At 30.4% G+C, this 19674-nt stretch overlaps 3 protein-coding genes across 23 annotated transcripts in view; 2 read left to right on the top strand and 1 right to left on the bottom strand.

Annotated features, from left to right (window-relative positions):
* Positions 1 to 8897: 8897 nt before the first annotated feature.
* On the top strand, positions 8898 to 10701 carry LOC124424958 (RNA polymerase II subunit A C-terminal domain phosphatase SSU72). Its single transcript, XM_046964631.1, has 4 exons — positions 8898 to 9237; positions 9371 to 9514; positions 9792 to 10050; positions 10245 to 10701. Exons 1-4 carry the CDS (start codon positions 9155 to 9157, stop codon positions 10344 to 10346), a joined length of 588 nt encoding a protein of 195 aa, XP_046820587.1. The 5' UTR covers positions 8898 to 9154; the 3' UTR covers positions 10347 to 10701.
* An 82-nt stretch (positions 10702 to 10783) lies between these two features.
* On the bottom strand, positions 10784 to 13686 carry LOC124424957 (large subunit GTPase 1 homolog). Its single transcript, XM_046964630.1, has 4 exons — positions 13501 to 13686; positions 11793 to 13188; positions 11311 to 11635; positions 10784 to 11092 (listed from the first exon to the last, which is right to left on the bottom strand). Exons 1-4 carry the CDS (start codon positions 13597 to 13599, stop codon positions 10957 to 10959), a joined length of 1956 nt encoding a protein of 651 aa, XP_046820586.1. The 5' UTR covers positions 13600 to 13686; the 3' UTR covers positions 10784 to 10956.
* A 1886-nt stretch (positions 13687 to 15572) lies between these two features.
* The window catches only part of LOC124425220 (kazrin), a 37604-nt gene continuing 33502 nt past the window's right edge, over positions 15573 to 19674 (top strand). For 7 of the 21 annotated variants that reach the window (XM_046965294.1, XM_046965290.1, XM_046965288.1 and 4 more), the window contains exons 1-2: positions 15577 to 15893; positions 16258 to 16795. The gene's annotated coding sequence lies outside the window, so the exon portion shown is untranslated. Of the gene's footprint in view, positions 15894 to 16257; positions 16796 to 17787; positions 17826 to 18244; positions 18541 to 19674 lie in introns of those variants that run through there. The other 14 variants (XM_046965293.1, XM_046965292.1, XM_046965287.1 and 11 more) reach the window with 12 other exon arrangements.

The following is a 19674-nucleotide window of genomic DNA, read 5'->3' as shown; positions in this document are numbered from 1 at the left end:
AAAAAAAACCAAATCCTTGGAAAGATTACGAATGGATTGTGATATTTTTATTCGATTCGTGTTTTTTCGACTACCTGTTATCTTCCATCGACTAATTCAATTATTGCGGATATAACCACTTCGATCTAACCATCCATTTTGGTTATTAATTTCTTTTTTCATTTTTTTTCTTTTGTTTTTACTTTGACGACGATGACGACGACGAAGACGAAGACGAAGACGAGCTTCCTCAAAAAAAAAAAAAAAAAAAAAAAAAAAAAAAGAAATAAAAAAAAATAAAAAAAAAAAAAGAATGTAGGTATATAGAGAGGTCGAATCTCGTTCGATCGTCAAAGGAAGAAAAAAGAAAAAAGAAAAAAAAACAGAAAAGAAAAATGAAACCAGGAAGGAAACGAAGAAACACAGAGAATTCAGATATTGATAGGTGAAAAATTCGATATGCGTTATGAATCTCTAAGGGGAAAAGAAAGAAAAAAGAAGAAAAAAAAGAAAAAAAAAAAAGAGCTACGAGGAGGTTAAGTTCTCCCCCACTAAACTCCCTTCAACTCCCACCTATTCCCCGATTCTCTTTTCCGAAAGCCCCTTTCAAGAAAGAGAAAGAAACATGGGACGAACATCTCCTTCTTGAGGGATAGCTTACCTGTGTACCTGCATATAAAATCCGTAGTGAAAAAAAATCTGATCGGGACGCACCCTGGTCGGTGAATCGTCCCTAAACGAATCCCTACCAAGACGGGCCCACGACCGATTGGTACCGCGACTGGCACTACAAACAAGGCCGAAAGGGTATATCGAACTCCGAATAAAGATGGCGGCTTCCGTTCTAGGTTAGAAAAAAGGACGGATAGAGAGAGAGAGAGAGAGAGAGAGAGAAAGAGAGAAAAAGAGAAAGAGAGAGAGAAAAGAGAGACGCCATTAGTAAGAGATAGGTGCGCAATCTCACTCGGTTGGCCAATGGCGTCGCTCGATTCGTAAGAAAATCAATAGCCGAGTAGACGCGAGTGACGTCAACGTGCGCGAGAAGAACCGCGATCGACCGATGCGACACGGGCGGCGCCGGCCAATTTCTATGGAGCAATCAATAAGCCGGGGCTGCCCACATTGTCGCCGATGAGGAGAGACACACGCTGCTTTCGTATATTTACTTTTCCCTCCTGTTCTCTTTCTCTCTCTTTCTCTCTTTCTCTCTCTCTCTCTCTCTCTCTTTCCTCCCCTCGATCGTCTTCGGTTTCTCTTCGACTTTCTTCGTCATCCCTACGAAGTCGTCCATTTTCTTTTTGATTTGTTCTATATATATATATATATATACACGCACACATATAGACACATAAAAGATGACAAAGGGGTTAATAATTATTATTTGTATGTGTGTAAAAGATGTATGTATGTGAAAGATGAATATAAATATATATTTTTTATGTACATAAATATATGAAAGATTACAAAGGGGTTAATAATTATTATTTATATATGTGTATGTATGTATGTATGTATGTGTGTGTGTGTCTGTGTGTGTATAAAAGATGAATATAGATATGTATGTGTATGTATATAAATATACGAAAGAGCGATTAATTATTATTAATTCTAAATGAAAATTAATTATAATTTTACGTATAAATAATATGAAATTAATTATTCATATTTGTACTGACCTATTTTCTTTTCTTTTTTTTTTTCTTTTCTTTTTTTGTACAGATCACGTCTATCAAAATAATCATCTATCAGGGATAAATATCTATGCGATCTAATTAATACGTTCTTTCATTCTCGATATCGATCGATCTGAGGAAAAACAAATAAAAAAAGAAAAAATAAGAAAAGAAAAAAAAAGAAAAAATTAACTTATTATCTTGACCATTCGTCTACTTCGTTCTTTTTCTTTTCTTTTTATTTCTCTTCGTATTCCTCTTCGATCGAATGACGTGCATATAATTTGGAAAATTGAATAAGATTTTGCATTTGGTTTGAAATATTTCACCATACGATGACCCCTTCCTTGTATTTGCCAACGATAATCCCAATTACGAGGGGTGTCCAAGTGAAGGATGACGCGTATCCGCAATGTCTGATACGAGAAATGCATCTCTCTCTGTCCCTCTCTCTCTCTCTCTCTCTCTCTCTCTCTCTCTCTTTCATACATACATACATACATACATACATATATACGCACACATTCCAAGTATCAGAAATGTTGCCGCATTTCTTTACTATCGGATTTACTCTATCACGTTTGACCTAACGCACATATACATATATATATATATATATATATATATATATATATATGCAGATATATAAGTAGAAATGAATATATAAGGGTTGAAAAGGCAGACCGTAGTTAATTCCTATCAAATACCTCGTTATCCTTGTCTGTCCAATGGATTGATTGAAAACGATACGACAAGAGCTTTACGTGAAAAAGCTACTCAATATTTTGATGAGAAAAAGGAAAAAGAAAAAGAAAAATAAGATTGGCGTGGGAGAAACTCATTGATTCTATCGAATGTTAATATAGAGAAAAAAAATTATATATATATATATATATATATATATCATTGTTTCCTCCACTTTAATGAATAAAGACACGGCAAATCCGATTTATTGAACTGAGAAAGAAAACTAATAGAATCACTGACTTTGATTTGATATCCTTCGTATGATTTAAATATCATGTAATATATTTAAAGTATTATTATTATATTTTTGTAATATATTTGAAGTATTATTATATATACTCTAACGTAATCAATAAATCATAATAATCTCTCATAAATTGTGGAATGTCGATAATTCTCCGGCAATTTTTTCGTTATTAAAAGCTACCTACGCTTAGAATTTTTCTATCTGATCGATAATATCAGAGATACGAAGATATATAAAATAAATATACGACGCAAAGAAAGTCTCATCCATCTTCGAAATAATATTATATTTTCAATTTTTATCTTTTTTAATTTTCAGTACTATCATCTAATGTTTTTAATCGATCGTTACGATTCAATTAAATTTAGATATTAAAAGATTCGATTTAGATGAAGAAGAAGAAAAAAAAAAAGAAGAAACAATGTATAAATTATAACAATGAACCGATCTTGATTGTTTTTTTCTAATTCGTAATTTAAATGTATCTCACGTTTGTCATCGATCTATTTCACGATTATTAATTTATATTAGTGAATTAGATTGTGATAAAATAATGATAAATTCTAACAATGGCAACACTTGTAGCATTGTCTGTCTTCCTTGTATGAATGTATATATGTATGTATCTATGTATATATATATATATATATATATATATATAAGATCGTTATGCCGGTAGAGAACTTCGATTATCAATAGTAGCTTTCAACCACCTATATATATGTATATCTGTGCGTGTGTGTATATATATATATAACAGTCCCAATTACTAGAATATTGATTCTCTTGTAACTATTCCAAGTAGCAATCGTTCGAAACGTCAATAATTTGCAATATCTCATAAATTGTGATGATCAAGTGTCACCTTTTCAGATTATTGTTGAAATTAAAAAGCAAACGAAAAAAAAAATACAAAGAGAGAGAGAGAGAGAAAGAGATAGAGATAGAGATAGAGATAGAGATAGAGACATTTTTGCACCCAATCGATGTGCTACATTCTGAATGACTTTTCTGAATAGGATTGATGCAATGTTGTACAACGTTCCGTTCGATAGTGTGCTAAATGTAACGATTCGCAAACGCGACCATCGTTTTTATTAAAGCTTATTTTCAGCCTTGAAACACGCATCAAACTTTATGCATAAAACTATATCAAAAATATAATAATAATAATAATAATAATAATAATAATAATAATAATAATAATTAAAATGTAATAAAATGATTAGTTATTTTCTTGAAATATAATTAACGAGGAAAGAAAAGTACGAATATATTTAAACATATTGAGGTTAAAATGACACAACAACAATTATTATTAAATTATTATTATTATTATTTAAAAATTATTATTATTATTATTATTATTATTATTATTATTATTATTATTATTATGTACTGTAAATGAATATTCTCCTATATTCGTCAAGGTCTCTATATCTCATTTACATTTATATATACATATATATATATATATATATATTAATATTAATATTGTATATTCATTATTTCTGCTTGCATAATTTCTACCTACTCTTCTTTGTATTTCCAACAATAACATTATTCACAGAACATTCTACTTAACCTCATCGTAAGTGCGAAAGGGACAAAAAGGAAGCATGAATGAAAAACGGTTGACCTGTTCTTATCGCAGAACAAGAAAAAAATAAAAAAAGAATAAAAAAGAAAAAGAGGAAGAAGAACAAAAAATAATAACAAAGAAAGAAAAAAAAAGAAAAAAAAAGGAAAATGGAAAGAGAATATATACGAAAAAAAAAGGAAGAAGAAAAGAAAAAAAAGTTATAATAAAGTACGTTATTTTAATGAGTGACACGCGTGAAATGATGAGGGATTTTTAAAAACTGAAAAAAAGAAAAATAAAACAAAAAAGATAAGGAGAAAAACGTTCCCCTTTCTTTCACACCTTTCAATTAACGCGTGACATTTTTGCAAAAAAAAAAAAAAAAAAAAAAGAAGAAAAAAGGAAAAAAAGAAGAAAAAAAAGTCGGTTAATAAAACGAGAACGCACAAGTCCATAGAAGTATTATGTGCTATGTGTGTGAGCAATATTTTAATGGAAAAAAAAAGGGGGAAAAAGAAAAGAAGAAAAAAGAAATCGACACCTGCAAGAAATGCCGAGAGATTTTTAGAAAATGAAAATATCTTCCATTTGTTTTTTTTTTCTTTTTTGTTTTCCTCTCCGTTCCTTTCGGATTAACCTACAAAAATTTTTGCAGGTCGATCGAAAGAAAAATTGATAATACATAGGAAAGAGCATCCGATATTATCCATTATTTTTATTATATACATATTTATTTCAGATATTTTCATAAATTATCGACTTATCGTTTAAATCTCCTATCGAGATGAATAACCGAGATATCTTTTGTACGTGTTCAACAAGTCTGATTATTAATACATATATATATATATATATGTGTGTGTGTGCGTGTGTGTGTGCGTGTGTGTGTGTGTGTGCGCGTGTATGTGTGTATATCTTATTAGTAAGTGTAATTTATTTTTATCTAGAAAATAAATTTTTGAAAAAAAAAAAAAAAAAAAAGAAAAAAAGTAAACGAAATTGTTAATTAGAGATTTATATTTCTCGTTCGTCATCATACGTATTTTTCTTTGGAAATATAACGAATAAACGGTGTAATGCGAGAAGTACTTACATGACGTCATGGCATTGACCAATGACGTCAGAATTTTGACAAACTATACCACCATTTTATATATTGATACTGACTCTCATGTAACTACAAATAATATTTTTTATCTTTTTTTCTTTTTATGTTTCTCCCTTTTTCTTTCTTTCTTTCTTTTTTTTTCTTTTTTTTTTTTTTTTTTCATCGACAACGTCATAATTAGACCATAACATTTGTCATAGACAAATTCAATAACGTAAAAAAGTAACGCTAATAACTTTCTAAAATCTTGTTAAAAAAAAAAAAAAAAAAAAAAAAATGTCAATCGGATGAATGAAATCCAAGTAAGATAATTATGTTAACTTTTGCGTCATAGACATTAATACCTTCATCAGATCCATAATCAAATATTTTAAGTAATACAAAAGTAATCCTATTGATTTTATGATAAGAAAATGTCAGTTATATGAAATAAAATCTATCTGACAAATTTTTCTTGTTAAATCCAAATGACATTTATATTCATTTTTCTTCCATAGATAATTCCTATATTTATTTCTATTTAATATTTTTATCAAGCAATGATAATATATATTTCTATATATATATATATATATATATATTTGATATTCTTAGAAAATGTATTGTCTTAACAAATATGTTTATATGTGAAAATATTTTCTATGAAATGTATATATTAAGAAGACCATAGAAGATATATATTTTTTCTTTGTAGTAACTTATTTATAAACACACATACATTACTTAATTATTTATATATAAAAGCTTTAATATAACCTATTGGTTAACACAATTTAATATTGATTAAATACCGAATATCTTCATACCATTGGCTTTATTATTTTCAAAGGAAGAATGTGCTGAATGTTGTACAATAGATATGTATATATACATACATATATATATATATATATATATATATATATATATATATATATATATATATATATATATATATATATATATATATATATATATATATATATATATATATAGTAGTAAGTAAAATAAAATAAATTAAATAAATATTTTAATTCGATATCAAATTAATCTTTATAATGTCATTTTGTATCAAAGATTAATATCTCTATTTTAATTACAACATTAATCAAAGATTTCATGACTTTTAATAATATCTAATAATTTTAAGGTTAGGTAAACGTATTAAGAAGCGTTATAGACCATTCATATGAGCAATTATCAATAAAAGTCAAGATACTTATCAAAAATACAAATGAAAATCTTTTAGCTTTTTACAAAGGCATATTTGTTTATGACATTAATAAAATATATCTTTTATTGTTTCACTCTTAACTTCAACTTTCTTGTTACAATGAAATATAAATAATTGATAATGAATTTTTGCTTACGTTCATGTAGTTTATATTAAGAACCTGCAAATTCTTCAGAAACAGAATTTACGTTGGTAAGACTTGTTCACAAAAACACAAAGTTCTTCGAAACATTTATATATTTTTCTAATTAAAATAATTCATCGCGTATCACGAAACTTATTGACATAACTTATATAGAGAAAAATCGATTATAGAAAAACATACTGATTCACTTATCATATCGAAGCTAGTTTTATGAATGATATGATATACATATGAATACAAAAGTACTGTAGGGATTTAAAAACATGATAGCTAACCGCTTTAACCTTATTTGTATCCGGAAGTAAGTTTCAATTTGCGCGCTAACGCCATTAAAGATTTGAATTCGAAAATATCTCATGTCATTTCACAATATATATATGTGTGTGTGTGTGTGTGTGTGTGTGTGTGTGTGTGTGTGTGTGTGTGTGTGTGTGTATGTACACACACATATATATATATATATATATATATAATTTTTGCATAAAAATATTTAGAGATCTTCAAAGATGGAGGTCATACGATGAAATATTTTAAACGTTTGACAATTAAAATCGTAATAAACTGAAAAAGAAAAATCTATGGCCGTTGGATATCCTTCAATTAGAATGACGCCATTGTATTCATTTTTAAGACATCGCTAATAAAAGGAAAAAAGAAAGAAAGAAAAAAGCTTTCGTATATATTCCGTATGTAAATTTGGATGCCTTATCAATTTAATATTACTAATCAATATTAATACTGTCTCATGAAAAATCTGCTCCTTCTTTCTTTTTAACATCTCAAAATTTTATCTCCAATATCGCATATTTTGTCATTTTATCATTGAAAAAAAAAATAAAGAACAGATTCTTTTTCCTTTCCTTCCTTTTTCTTTTTTTTTTTTATTTGACAACGATCATGCTTATTTGTTTTTTTTTTTGTTGTATTAAGAACGTTATCTCTGTATCGATACAAAAAAAAAAAGAAAAAAAAAAAAAAAAGAAAAAAACATTTTATATCTCAAAAATTTTGATCGTTTCATTTATATACGATAAGATCTCGATGAAAAATGTTCGATATCGATTAGATTTTTATGTTGTACTGAGAACGTCAATAAGAAAAAAAAAAAAAAAAAAAAAAAAGAAAAATTAATAGGCAAAAAGGATACGATCATATAGAGAAATATAATCCAAATTATATCTGAATACATACATTTATATATTACATATATCAGTATATATGTATGTATATATTGAATATAAATTTGTAAAATAAGTTTTACTTTGTAATACATACGTAGATTTAGTAGAAATTCTATTTGAAAGGAATCAGCATCAACGATCGTCCTTTTCTTCTCTCACTCATCGACACTCACACACTGACATGAAACAGCTGAAATCCTCCAGCCATACTGTTTCTGGTTCCGCTACGTTCCTTTGGAACACCGCCGACGTGCACACGTCGCGACGTGAGTCTCCAACTCGGGGTCAGCTCGTGTCCGATCGATTATCAAAGCCACGTGTTAGAGTGCTCTTTTTCTACTTTCTACTTGCTTCTTTTATACATTACCAATCGCCATAGAATCCCATCTATCCCTGCCATCTACACACCCTCACCTAAATCCAACGTCCAACCCCGTTTTCGTTAATCCCTTCTACGTCGATATCTGCAAAACTATATTGTATATGTATATACATAATTCATACGTAATTTCAATTAAAATATATTATACCGATGAACGTAACGAAGGATATCCCATATATCTCGTATGCGTATTTTTTTTTATAAAATTCTATAGAAAAAAGAAAAAAGGAAAAAAAAAAGACAAGACATTTGATTTTTACGAAGCCCTTAACAAAAGAATACGATATTATGATGTATTGATTTTGCGTGAATTCGAACGATTTATTATTCCCATGACACGAATTTTAAATACCCGCTACTATCTATCATCTTCCCAATAATAGATCTTTCAACCAATCGCTTTATTGCATTTGATTTTATAAACATGAATTCATATGGAATGACGTGTGATTCGTTCCAGTCTATTTGACCAATCATATGCCGTGGCAGCACTAGTCTAATAGATTACATGACAGCGCCATCTGATATTGAATGTTTTCTGTTTCATTGAAAACATTCTCATTCGAAGCAGAATAGTATCATGAACAGAAGATAACCTGAATAAATTATTAAATAATATTGTTAGGCTGTTTGGTTTGCTTTTATATTAAATTCTATATATGTATATAGAATATTCTATATATATATATATATTTCTATATATATATATATATATTTATAATTCAAATTTATTTGTTCTATACGCGAATTTCTAATTGATTATTTGTATCTTGTTTTATCGTAATATTGATCAATGTGTACGACGTAACAAGATTTCCATAAAATTATTTTTAATATATAAACCTAATCTAAATTATTCTCAGGAATTTTATTAATAAATTAGTTGAAATAATTATAATGCCGGCCCCTAGTTCACTTAGCGTAGCCGTTATTTGCTCCAGTAATATGAACAGAAGCATGGAAGCGCATGCTTTTTTAAGGTAAAAGGTTATGTCAAACATTTGGGAGAAAAGAAAAAAAAAAATAAATAAATAAACATTAAATTAAAAAGAGAAAATTAGATATATTTTGATAGAGACTAATATCTATTAACTAATTTTTTTTTTTTTTCAGTAAAAAAGGCTTTAACGTTAAATCTTTTGGTACTGGAGATAAAGTCAAATTACCAGGGAATGCTCCAGATCGTCCTAATATATATGATTTTGGAACAACATATGATGAAATCTATAATGATTTATTAAACAAGGATAAACAATAGTATCCTATTTATCGATGAAATATTTATTCTCTTTTTGAGAATGAAATAATTATCACCTTTTGTCTTTCTTTCTTTCTCTCTTTTTTTTTTTTTTTTTTTTTTTTTTTTTTGTTACTTTCAGACAGACTTATTGAAACATATTTCTAGTTCAGAATTTTAATAATTTTATATTTCTTTAGGATAAGAATCTAAGAAATTGTTATTATCGTATCCTTAAGTTTATATTGTAGAAATTTATATATTTAATGAAATACCTTAACTTAATGAATAAATCAGTTATACACAAAATGGATTGTTGCACATGTTGGACAGAAACCGTCGGATAAAGCCTAAGCCTGAAAGATTTCAACTGTCTAAAGAAAAATTTGATATTTTAATAACCTGCGAAGAACGTGTATACGATCAAGTAATCGAATGTATGGAATCCAGACCACAAGAAGATAATCAACCTGTTCATCTTATTAATCTTGATATTCAAGATAATCATGAAGAAGCTACAGTCGGATCCTTTCTTATTTGCGAATTAGTCACTGTGGTATTTTTATCCTTTTTCTTTTTATAATATCTTATGGTTACTTCTATTAATAGAAATAATTAAAATACAATATTATATGTAATTTATTTATTTATTTATATTATTATTTATTCAGAATAATTAAGAAGAATATTCATTGTGATATATAAAGAATAATAATAATAATAATAATAATATATTTTATCACATTTCAGCTGGCCAACAGTGAAGATTTAGACAATGACATAGATGAATTGTTGCATGAATTTGAATCGAAATTTGCTAGAACAATTTTGCACACGGTACTTTTCTACTAAGGTAATTGAAACTATTGAAGCGATACTACCTATATAGGTACCAACCTAATTTATAAAAAAAAAAAAGAAAGGAAAAAAGAAAAAACAATATGTAATTTTTATTATATCCGTTTCCTGAATTTACTGATATAGATCTAAGGATAATAATGAAGACGAATGATAAGTGCTTCCTATATAAATAATGATCATTTTTGTTTAAATAAATTTTGTAAATCTGACAAATTTGTATTATATATAGAATTTATATAGCAGATATGTGCGCCAAGTTAAAAAGATGATTGTATTGAGGAATAGGATGTCAATATATTGGCAAGATATTAATAAAATTAAATATAAAGGTTATGAGAACATAAAATATTTTAACTTTATTATAATTATATATGAATGTATATATGTATGCATGTATACACACACACACACACACTTATATATATGATTGTATGTATTATACAGACAAATTTAATTTAATTTTTTTTTTATTACGTGAAAAATGAATGATCATTTCTTTTTAATTCAGTAACTCGTATGTTACAAAATTAATCTTTCGCAATATAGTAAATTCTTATATTTAGGAATAATAATAATTTGTGAAAAATCATAATTTTTCAGATTAATGTTGATCAAGATGACCGTATAATCTTCTAGCCTTTTCCCGTTTCTTTTTATTGCAATGTTTATTAATTTTTTTCCATGGCTTTTCCTCCATACAAAGGCTTTGCATTGAACCAGCTATAGACTCCACACCACTAAAATTCGACATAATAATTAAAATTAAATAATTTGTAAACAGGTTTCATTATTTTACATTAATGATTGCCCTGAGAATATGCATATATATATATATATATATATATATATATATATATATATATACATATAATTGTTTTGTATAATTTACATTATTTCAAAGTATATTCAATGTGATAATTATTTAATAACAATAACAATTCTAAATGATTCATACTTATGATTGTGGACATTTGGTACACCAGATGATTTTCCAAGAACACCTCTGGCATGAACGCCACTACATACTTGTTTTAAAAATTTTTTATCTAATTCTTCAGACATAATTCTCCTTCCCCCTATTGCACGAACCATTCTAGGAGGTATATGTGTATTTTCTTTTTTAATTCTTCGCGGTTCTGGAAATTGATGAAATTCACTTTGATTTTGTGTTGGTGGGGCAACACAATATAACAATTTGCCATTTACAAAATCTTTTAAAACATAACGAGCAGTTCGTGGATTATCTGGTTGTCCATTTTGTGTCATAAAACCTCTATTATCTGAAAAAAAAATATATCCAATGATATTTATTATCACACGTATAATCCTTCTTGTATCTATAATTAAATTAAATTAAAAAGAGTTAACGAATGAAATAAAAAAAAAAAAAAAAAAAAAAAAAGAACAAAAAAATGTATATTCTTAAGAAAGACCTACATCCATATGCATTTAAAATTTCTTCCGCAGTTGGTGATCGATCTGGATCTTCTCCTTCCGCTGGTACAGGTAACATAATACCATACATATCTTCGATTACATATTTAGGTATTAATGTACCAAGTAACGTAACTGGTGGAACATGATCTCTCATTTGATCTATCGGTAATATCCCATTTAATATCATATCAGCTTTAGTACAAACGAACGATGGCATCACTAAACCAGGACAATCGCATAAAAGTAAATCTTTATCCAAAAAGAGAGTTTGAAAATGCTTCGTTTTCCCTGGCGTAGCTGATACTGAGACTTTTTTGTATTGTAACAATGCATTAATCGTAGAACTTTTACCAACATTAGGATATCCTACCATACCAATCGTTGTAACCCCTTCCATATATGTTTTTTCTTTATATATTGACCTAAATAATAAAATCAATTTATCTCTGGTTAATAATTCTGATGAATTATTAACTGACGATATATTTTCCCCAAGTTCAGACATTTTATTATCTCTACATTGTACTTCTGTATTCTCTATTGACCGATTATCTAATGACTCTTCCTTACTCTCATTATTTTCATCATTACTTATACAATCCTGATCACTGTAATCATTTTTCTGCTCATCAACAGAATCTTCAACATTCTCATCCGATTCTTCCTCAGTTTTCTCATCTTCAACATTCTCATCCGATTCTTCCTCAATTTTCTCATCTTCAACATTCTCATCCGATTCTTCCTCAATTTTCTCCTGTTCTGCAGCTAATTTTGCAGAAAAAAAAGCTATTCGTACATTGATACTTGTAAAATATTCCGCCCATAATTGTCTTTGACGATCGTTTAAAAAGTCTCCCTTGTTGATAAGTATTAAATTCATTTTTTTCGAATCAATTTCTTTAACATAATTTTCCAAATCTTCACAACGGAATAATAATGGATTTCTTCCATCGACAATTTGAACAATAATATCGCTACGTTCTACTACTCTCCATAATTGTCGCCAAAATTCTAAATTTTTTTCATAAGGCGTAAGTATAAGACCTTCAGACTCTTGTAAAATTGCTAATCCACGTCTCCATTCTAAAAATTCTTCTTTCTCCGTAGCTTGTAAATCTTCTCCTGTAGTAGAACTATCCCATTTGGGTCTTCTCGGTATTTTAAGATATCCTTTATTCTTTTCGTGTGCTTCCAAAACCTTTTTCTTCTCATCTTTGGTCAATAAACCTGGTAAACCATGTAAATTAACAAATTTGATATTTAACTTTTCCGCATTGAATTCCGTTCCGGCAAGATCAGCGGTAGAAAGGAATTCTTCGAAGGAACTTTCCTCCGTGACAGATTGAAGATTGAGACAGGCCCAATCGTATCCATCGTTAACATTTTCCGAATGTAGCTTTGAACATAAAAATGGGGGAAAAAAAAAAAAATTCAAATTACATCAATGATTTTAATCGTCGATTAAAATTATTTCATCAATATAACCTCAATGTTACAATTTGTTACGAATCGAAACGAACGATTGTTATTAAATATATTCACGTTAAAATGAACTCTTGTACGTAATATTATATCGTCAATATAATTAATTTATAATATTACATGAGTTTTGGCTTTTTTTTTTTTTTTTTTTTTTTTTTTTTTTTTTTTTCTTTTTCCAATATACGTCGCACAAATGTAAACAGAAACTTATATGTACATTATATACCTTCGAGACATCACCACGAAATTTTCTCGCGGTCGTAGAGGAGAAACGATCCCTAATTAAGGATTTTCCTAAATTTTGCCCTTTAGTTTTCTTTCCCATTTTTAACAAATCTAATTGTTTCCTTCAAAACATTACACAATATTGTACTGTCGTCGTGTGTAAATTAATCAACATAACTGTTTGACAATATTCGAGACAGATGGCGCCATCGTTCTCTCTTTTATTCATAAATCGAGGTACACACTGAATATTACTACCGACTCTTATCGATTTATCGAAGTATATATATATATATATATATATATATTGATGAGGCGAATGAAAAACGCAATTCAAACGGTTAAGAAAATGCGTAGAAAACAAATGTTTCCCTCTATCTCTCTCTTTTTCTCATATGCGTAATTACAAATGTTGTTAACCTATAATGAATTTGATACCGCCATGTTTTTAAAAACAAAATCAACGTAACAATTCATTCGACAATAATTCTTATCGTTTCTTAAAAGAGAAAAAAGAAAAGGAAAAAAATCGTACAAAACAATATTTAAATAAATAACAACAAATTTTCTCAAGGAAGATCTCCATTTTGAAATGAAGGTATAGTATGATATATAAATGTATAATGTATGTACGTAAATACATACAAAAATGTACGACGAACGTAAAATAAAGCATTCATGAAATAAACAACATAAACAAAAATATTGTTATATATATATATATATATATATATATATATATATTAAAATAAAATATTATAAATACGGATAGTGATTGTATTTCGTTTCATACGATCGATTAGTTCATTCGACATTTAAAACGTGAAAATTACAATAGCTTATTGTGCATGAATCTTTTTAAATATGTATCTAATAACATGTTCGTAATAAACATAGAAGAAATATCCTTCAATGTTTGGATTGTATTACTATTCACGTGTCGATTACTGTGGAACTTTAAAGTGTCACCTGTAACACACTAAGTGTCCTCGAAAAACGCATACATAGATAAATAGAATATACAGATACATATAAATATATATATATATATATATATATATATATATATATACATAATATATATGCAAATATACACTTGAAACGAACATAGAACTCAAATAAACGCGGAAATAGCTGAAGCAGAAGATGAGATGAAAGAAACGTTAGTGTCAAAGGGGGGGGGGGGAGAAATAGATAGATGGATAGATAAATAGATAAATAAAGAGGAGGGAGAGAGAGATGAATAGATAGATAGATAAATGGATAAATAGATAAAGAAAGAGAGAATGATGATATGAGGATAAATGGGGAAACTAGTAAAAGGCTAAGGTGAGATGGATGGATGAAAAGAAAAAGAGAAAGAGAGACAGAGAGAGAGAGAGAGAGAGAGAGAGAGAGAGAGAGAGAGAGAGAGAGAGAGAGAGAGAGAGAGAGAGAGAGATAGGAATTCTGTATCCCAGAGGCAACACGCAGATGGTAGACGAGTGGAAAAGAGAACCCTCACGATGCTATTTCCCCTCTCTTTCTTTCTTTCTTTTGATTACTTCCTCGCTACCCTCCTAAAAGTGGAAATGGGAGGGGAGAAATATACAAGAAAGAAGAACATACAAGAGGAGAATGAAGAAGAAGAAATAGAAGTAGAAGAAGAAATAGAAGAAGAAGTAGAAATAGGAGAAGTAGAAGAAGGAGAAGAAATAAAAAATAAGAAGAAGAAGTAGAAATAGGAGAAGTAGAAGAAGTAAAAGAATAAGAAGAAGAGGAAGAAGAAGAAGAGGAAGAGGAAGAAGTAGAAGAAGAAATAGGAGAAGTATAGATAGTAGAAGAAATAGAAGAAGTATAAAAATAAGAAGAAGAAGAGGAGGAGGAGGAGGAGGAGGAGGAGGAGGAGGAGGAGGAAGTGGAGACCGAGTTCTCTCGGCACCGGTTGCATTTCGCAGTAGTGCAACAATGAGACACGAGATAGGAAAGGATAGTGCGAGGTTGGGTGAGATGGGGTATTGGGATGACGAGATGTTTGCAGGAGAGGTGGGGGTAAAATAGTGGGGAAGTGGGGAGAAAAGATGGACACGGTCATAGGAAGGACGGTCTGTGGGAAAATAGGGTTGGGCACGGGGAGGCGGGGACGCATGCGTCGACCCGGCAAAGGGCTGTTATGTCGCACTCTGCCGTCAGTTCGGTCAGTCGTCGTGACAACCTCGTTGATACCGTTTCTATTCCTCGCTTCGCTTCGTTTATATTAAAGAGAGAGAAAGAGAGAGAGAGAGGAAAAAAAAAAGAAAGAGAAGAAGAAGAAAAAGAAGAAGAAGAAGAAGAAGAAGAAGAAGAAGAAAGAGAGAAATAAAGAGAGACAGAAATCGCCGCGAACTCGTCCTCGCGTTATATATAGTTTTATACGTGCGTTCATATATTTATCTATCTATCTATCTATCTATCTATCTATCTATCTATCTATCTATCTATCTATCTATCTATCTATCTATCTATCTATCTATCTATCTATTTATTTATTTATTTATTTATTTACTTCTTTCAAGTGTTTTTCTCTTTTCTTTTTTTCTTTTCCCCTTCCTCTTTTTTTTTTTTTAGATCATCTATAATTCTCTATTGTTAGTTCTTATTTATATACATATATATATATATATATATATATATATATATATATATACACATGTATGCATGTATGCATATATATATATATATACATATATATATATATATACACATATAGCTACATATATTAAAAAGTTTTCTTCTGCAGGAGAAAATCTTTGAAAATCGATATCGAACTTCTCTTTCTCTCTCTCTCTCTCTCTCTCTCTCTCTCTCTCTCTCTCTCTCTCTCTCTCTTTCTATCTCTCTCGCGCGCACGCACACGAGCTAGCCGGTAATCATCGACAAAACTATGACGTGTCGTAGTGTTGCGAAGAAGTAAAGAAGGGCTCCTCCTTTTCTCTCTCTCTCTCTCTCTCTCTCTCTCTCTCTTTCTATTTCTATTTTTCCTCTCTCTCTTTTTTTCTCACTTTCGTAAAAATAGGGAGAAATTAAGATTCTCCCATCTTATCTTCTCTTCTCTTTTATCTTTCTCTCTTTATTTCTCTCTCTCTCTCTCTCTCTCTCTCTCTCTCTCTCTCTCTCTCTCTCTCTCTCTTCTTTTCTCTACATTGAATTCGGTGAAAGAGAATGAAGGGAAGCTTACTTCGCAACGTTCACGAATGGCGAGTGTAATTTGTGGGTTTTCCTCGTTTTGTGAGATCCGGACAGGTGTGTGCTTCGTAACCCTTGGCGATACTTTATTGGTACGTTTTTCCTCCTCCCAACCCCCTTCTTCCATTGGTATGTATGTACATACATAGTTATCTATCTATCTATCTTCTAATGTTTCATTTTCTATGTTTTACGTTTACGTATAAAACGTAGAAAATGATTTTTAGAAAACGTTTTACGACTACGTCTATGTCTACGACTGATGTCTACGGGAACGACGATGACGATGACGAAACGACGACGACGACGACGTAGACGTAGACGTAGACGTAGACGTAGACGTAGACGTAAACGATGAAATCGTTTTAAACGAAAACGAAGACGAACTTTTATGGTCGTGTTAAAGATCAGATCTTGAATTTCTCTTGTTCTATTTTCTTTTCTTTCCTTTCTTTCTTTTTTTTTTCTCTTTTTTTTTTGCTTTCTTTTTCTTTTTTCTTTCTTCTTTTTTTTACCACCACGTACCACACGTCACATCGTAACGTGTTTCGTAAGAACGTCGAACGACATCGATTTCGTATAATAGCGAAACGAATTCTCTTCTCTTCTTCTTCTTTCTTTAATTCCATTAAGTTCCTCTTTATTTCTCTCTGTCTGTCTCTTTCTCTCTCTCTCTCTCTCTCTCTCTCTCTCTCTCTCTCTCTCTCTCTCTCTCTCTCTCCCTTACTTCTTCCCTCTCAAGATTTTCATTTGCACGGAAAGAGTTTTTATCATTTATTTGCGTCGTTATTAACTTCTTCTTTTTTCTTTTTCTCTTGTCTTTCTTTTTTTTTTCTGTTCTTACGAAATAAAGAGAGAAAAAGACAGAGAGAGAAAGAGAGAGAAAAGTAAAAGAATTGCACGAGAAATTGGATAAACTTTCGGCTTACTCGAGATAACTACACTCTCCGGGTAGACGGTACTGAAGTATGCATTAACACTTCAAAAAAAAAAAAAAAAAAAAAAAAAAAAGAAAAAGAAAGAAAAAAGGAGAAAAACAAGAGAAAAGAAAAACAAAAAGAAGAAAGAAGTAAAGAAAGAGAGCAAGAAGAGGAAATAAAAAGGAAGGAAGAAAGATAGAAAGTAAGAACAAAAAAAGAGAAAAAAAAGAAGAAGAAAAAAAGAAAAAGAAAGAAAAATAGGAAGGAAGAAAATAAAAGTGAAAAAAGGAAAAAAGGAAAAGAAAAAAGAGAACACGCCGTTTTACAATGAACGCAAAGGGGAAAATGCTTCCTGCAAATTTTTTTTGTTTTTTTTTTTTTCTTTTTTTTCTTTTCCTTTTTCTTCTTCTTCTTCTTCTTCAAAATATAATCACGAAATTGCAATGAACGACGTGACAAAAATAACATATATAACGTTTAAAAACTTTTATCTACTTACAAATCTATCTTATCTATCTATCTATCTAAATGAAATTTATTCGTAATCGAATTCATATTTATTTTATTATTATTCGATTGCGAATTTGACAATATGGAAGATATATTTCTATAGGGATTATTATATAGAACGCGATAATTTTTGCGAACGGAAAAGTGAGAAAAAAGAAAAAAGAAGGATTCGATAAACCATAGCAACAGCAGCACCAACACTAGCACCAGTACCAGAGTACCAGCACAAGCATCAGAGTAACAGCACCAGTATTAGCACTACTACTAGCAGCAACAGCAGAAGCACCAGCACTAGCAGTATTAGCAATAGCTAACAGCGACCGGTGGTGGTGTGGTCGCTGGCTCATGGATATAACATTGGGAACAGCTGCTGTCCGTGAGACGTTTACAAAATTCTAATCTTTCGGGCACGTACCTACATATGAATGAAATCATTCAATTCTATACACACGAATATATCACACACGCACACCCACACACACCCACACACACACACACACATATATATATATATTTAAATACATATAAAGAAATTCTTCCATTGTGCCGTAGTCAGCATTTATGCGACTCATCGAGCTCCCATAAAACTCTTCCGCACGATGAAAACTTATACACGCGGAGCATCTATACGATTATATTACATTTAATAACGTCCTTTATTCATAATGAAAATAACTATTAAATAATTATCCAATGGCGCCGTTCTATCATACATAAACTTAAATTTATTCAAATAATACACAGTGTTCCCATAAACATGACTCGCACGATGAAAAAATTAGATACGATAGTCTAGATACATATATTATAAATCATTTCTCGATTGACTTAATCGAATTTAGTCGAATATACAAAATGAAAATAAGTATTAAATAACGACGTATTTCCTGTGGAGTGCAAATAAATGGTAGTCCATGTCGAAGAGTCAGGGAATGGTTGGATGGGTGCGAGACAGAGAGAGAATGAGGAAGGGATGGGGGGAGGAGGTAAGGAGGTAACGGGGAGGGATAGGGAAGGGGTAGGGAAAGCAGGAACGGGAAAGTGGGATGAGGAGTGAAAGAAGAAGTGGGTACGAGTGAGTAGTAGCGTGCCGGGGTCATACTTAATGCAAAAAGCGATGCTTTTTGCTACTTGTCTCTGGACGAGTAGGAGTGCCAGCTACACACGAACGAGCCTCTGACGAACTTACCGGAACGAGCGCAGCAAAAGGTTGGACGAGAACGAAGAGTGGCTATAGAGGGGGGAGGGTATAGGGCGGGGGAGGGGGCGAGGGGCAGTAAAAAGAAAAAAGGGATGAGAGACGATGTGTGTGGTAACTATAGAGCTCGGTACCTGGGAACCCAGAAAGTCACGGTTCACTTACAAAATCGTTAAACGAAATTTATATAAACCGCGCTCTTTCAACTTCCCTCCCTCCCTCCCTCCCTCCCTCCCTCCCTTCCTCCCCACTCTCATCCCACAGTTTCTAGCCCTTTAGCCCCTAGTCCCCAACCCCTTCCGTACTCCGACTCCTCCCCACCTCTAGTCCCCAAGTCCCCACT

Source organism: Vespa crabro, chromosome 6 (assembly GCF_910589235.1).
Source record: "Vespa crabro chromosome 6, iyVesCrab1.2, whole genome shotgun sequence".
Taxonomy (NCBI): domain Eukaryota; kingdom Metazoa; phylum Arthropoda; class Insecta; order Hymenoptera; family Vespidae; genus Vespa; species Vespa crabro.
This window is presented reverse-complemented; position numbering and strand designations above follow the sequence as displayed.

Excerpts from the sequence above, each read along its gene's own strand:
- LOC124424957 (XM_046964630.1), bottom strand. The coding sequence starts at position 13,599 with ATGGGAAAGAAAACTAAAGGGCAAAATTTAGGAAAATCCTTAATTAGG. Across the intron at positions 11,636-11,792 it reads AATTTTAAATGCATATGGAT|ATAATAGAGGTTTTATGACA; the intron begins GTAGGTCTTTCT and ends TTTTTTTTTCAG. Across the intron at positions 11,093-11,310 it reads CCAAATGTCCACAATCATAA|TGGTGTGGAGTCTATAGCTG; the intron begins GTATGAATCATT and ends GTCGAATTTTAG.
- LOC124424958 (XM_046964631.1), top strand. The coding sequence starts at position 9,155 with ATGCCGGCCCCTAGTTCACTTAGCGTAGCCGTTATTTGCTCCAGTAAT. Across the intron at positions 9,238-9,370 it reads GAAGCGCATGCTTTTTTAAG|TAAAAAAGGCTTTAACGTTA; the intron begins GTAAAAGGTTAT and ends TTTTTTTTTCAG. Across the intron at positions 9,515-9,791 it reads TTAAACAAGGATAAACAATA|TTATACACAAAATGGATTGT; the intron begins GTATCCTATTTA and ends TGAATAAATCAG.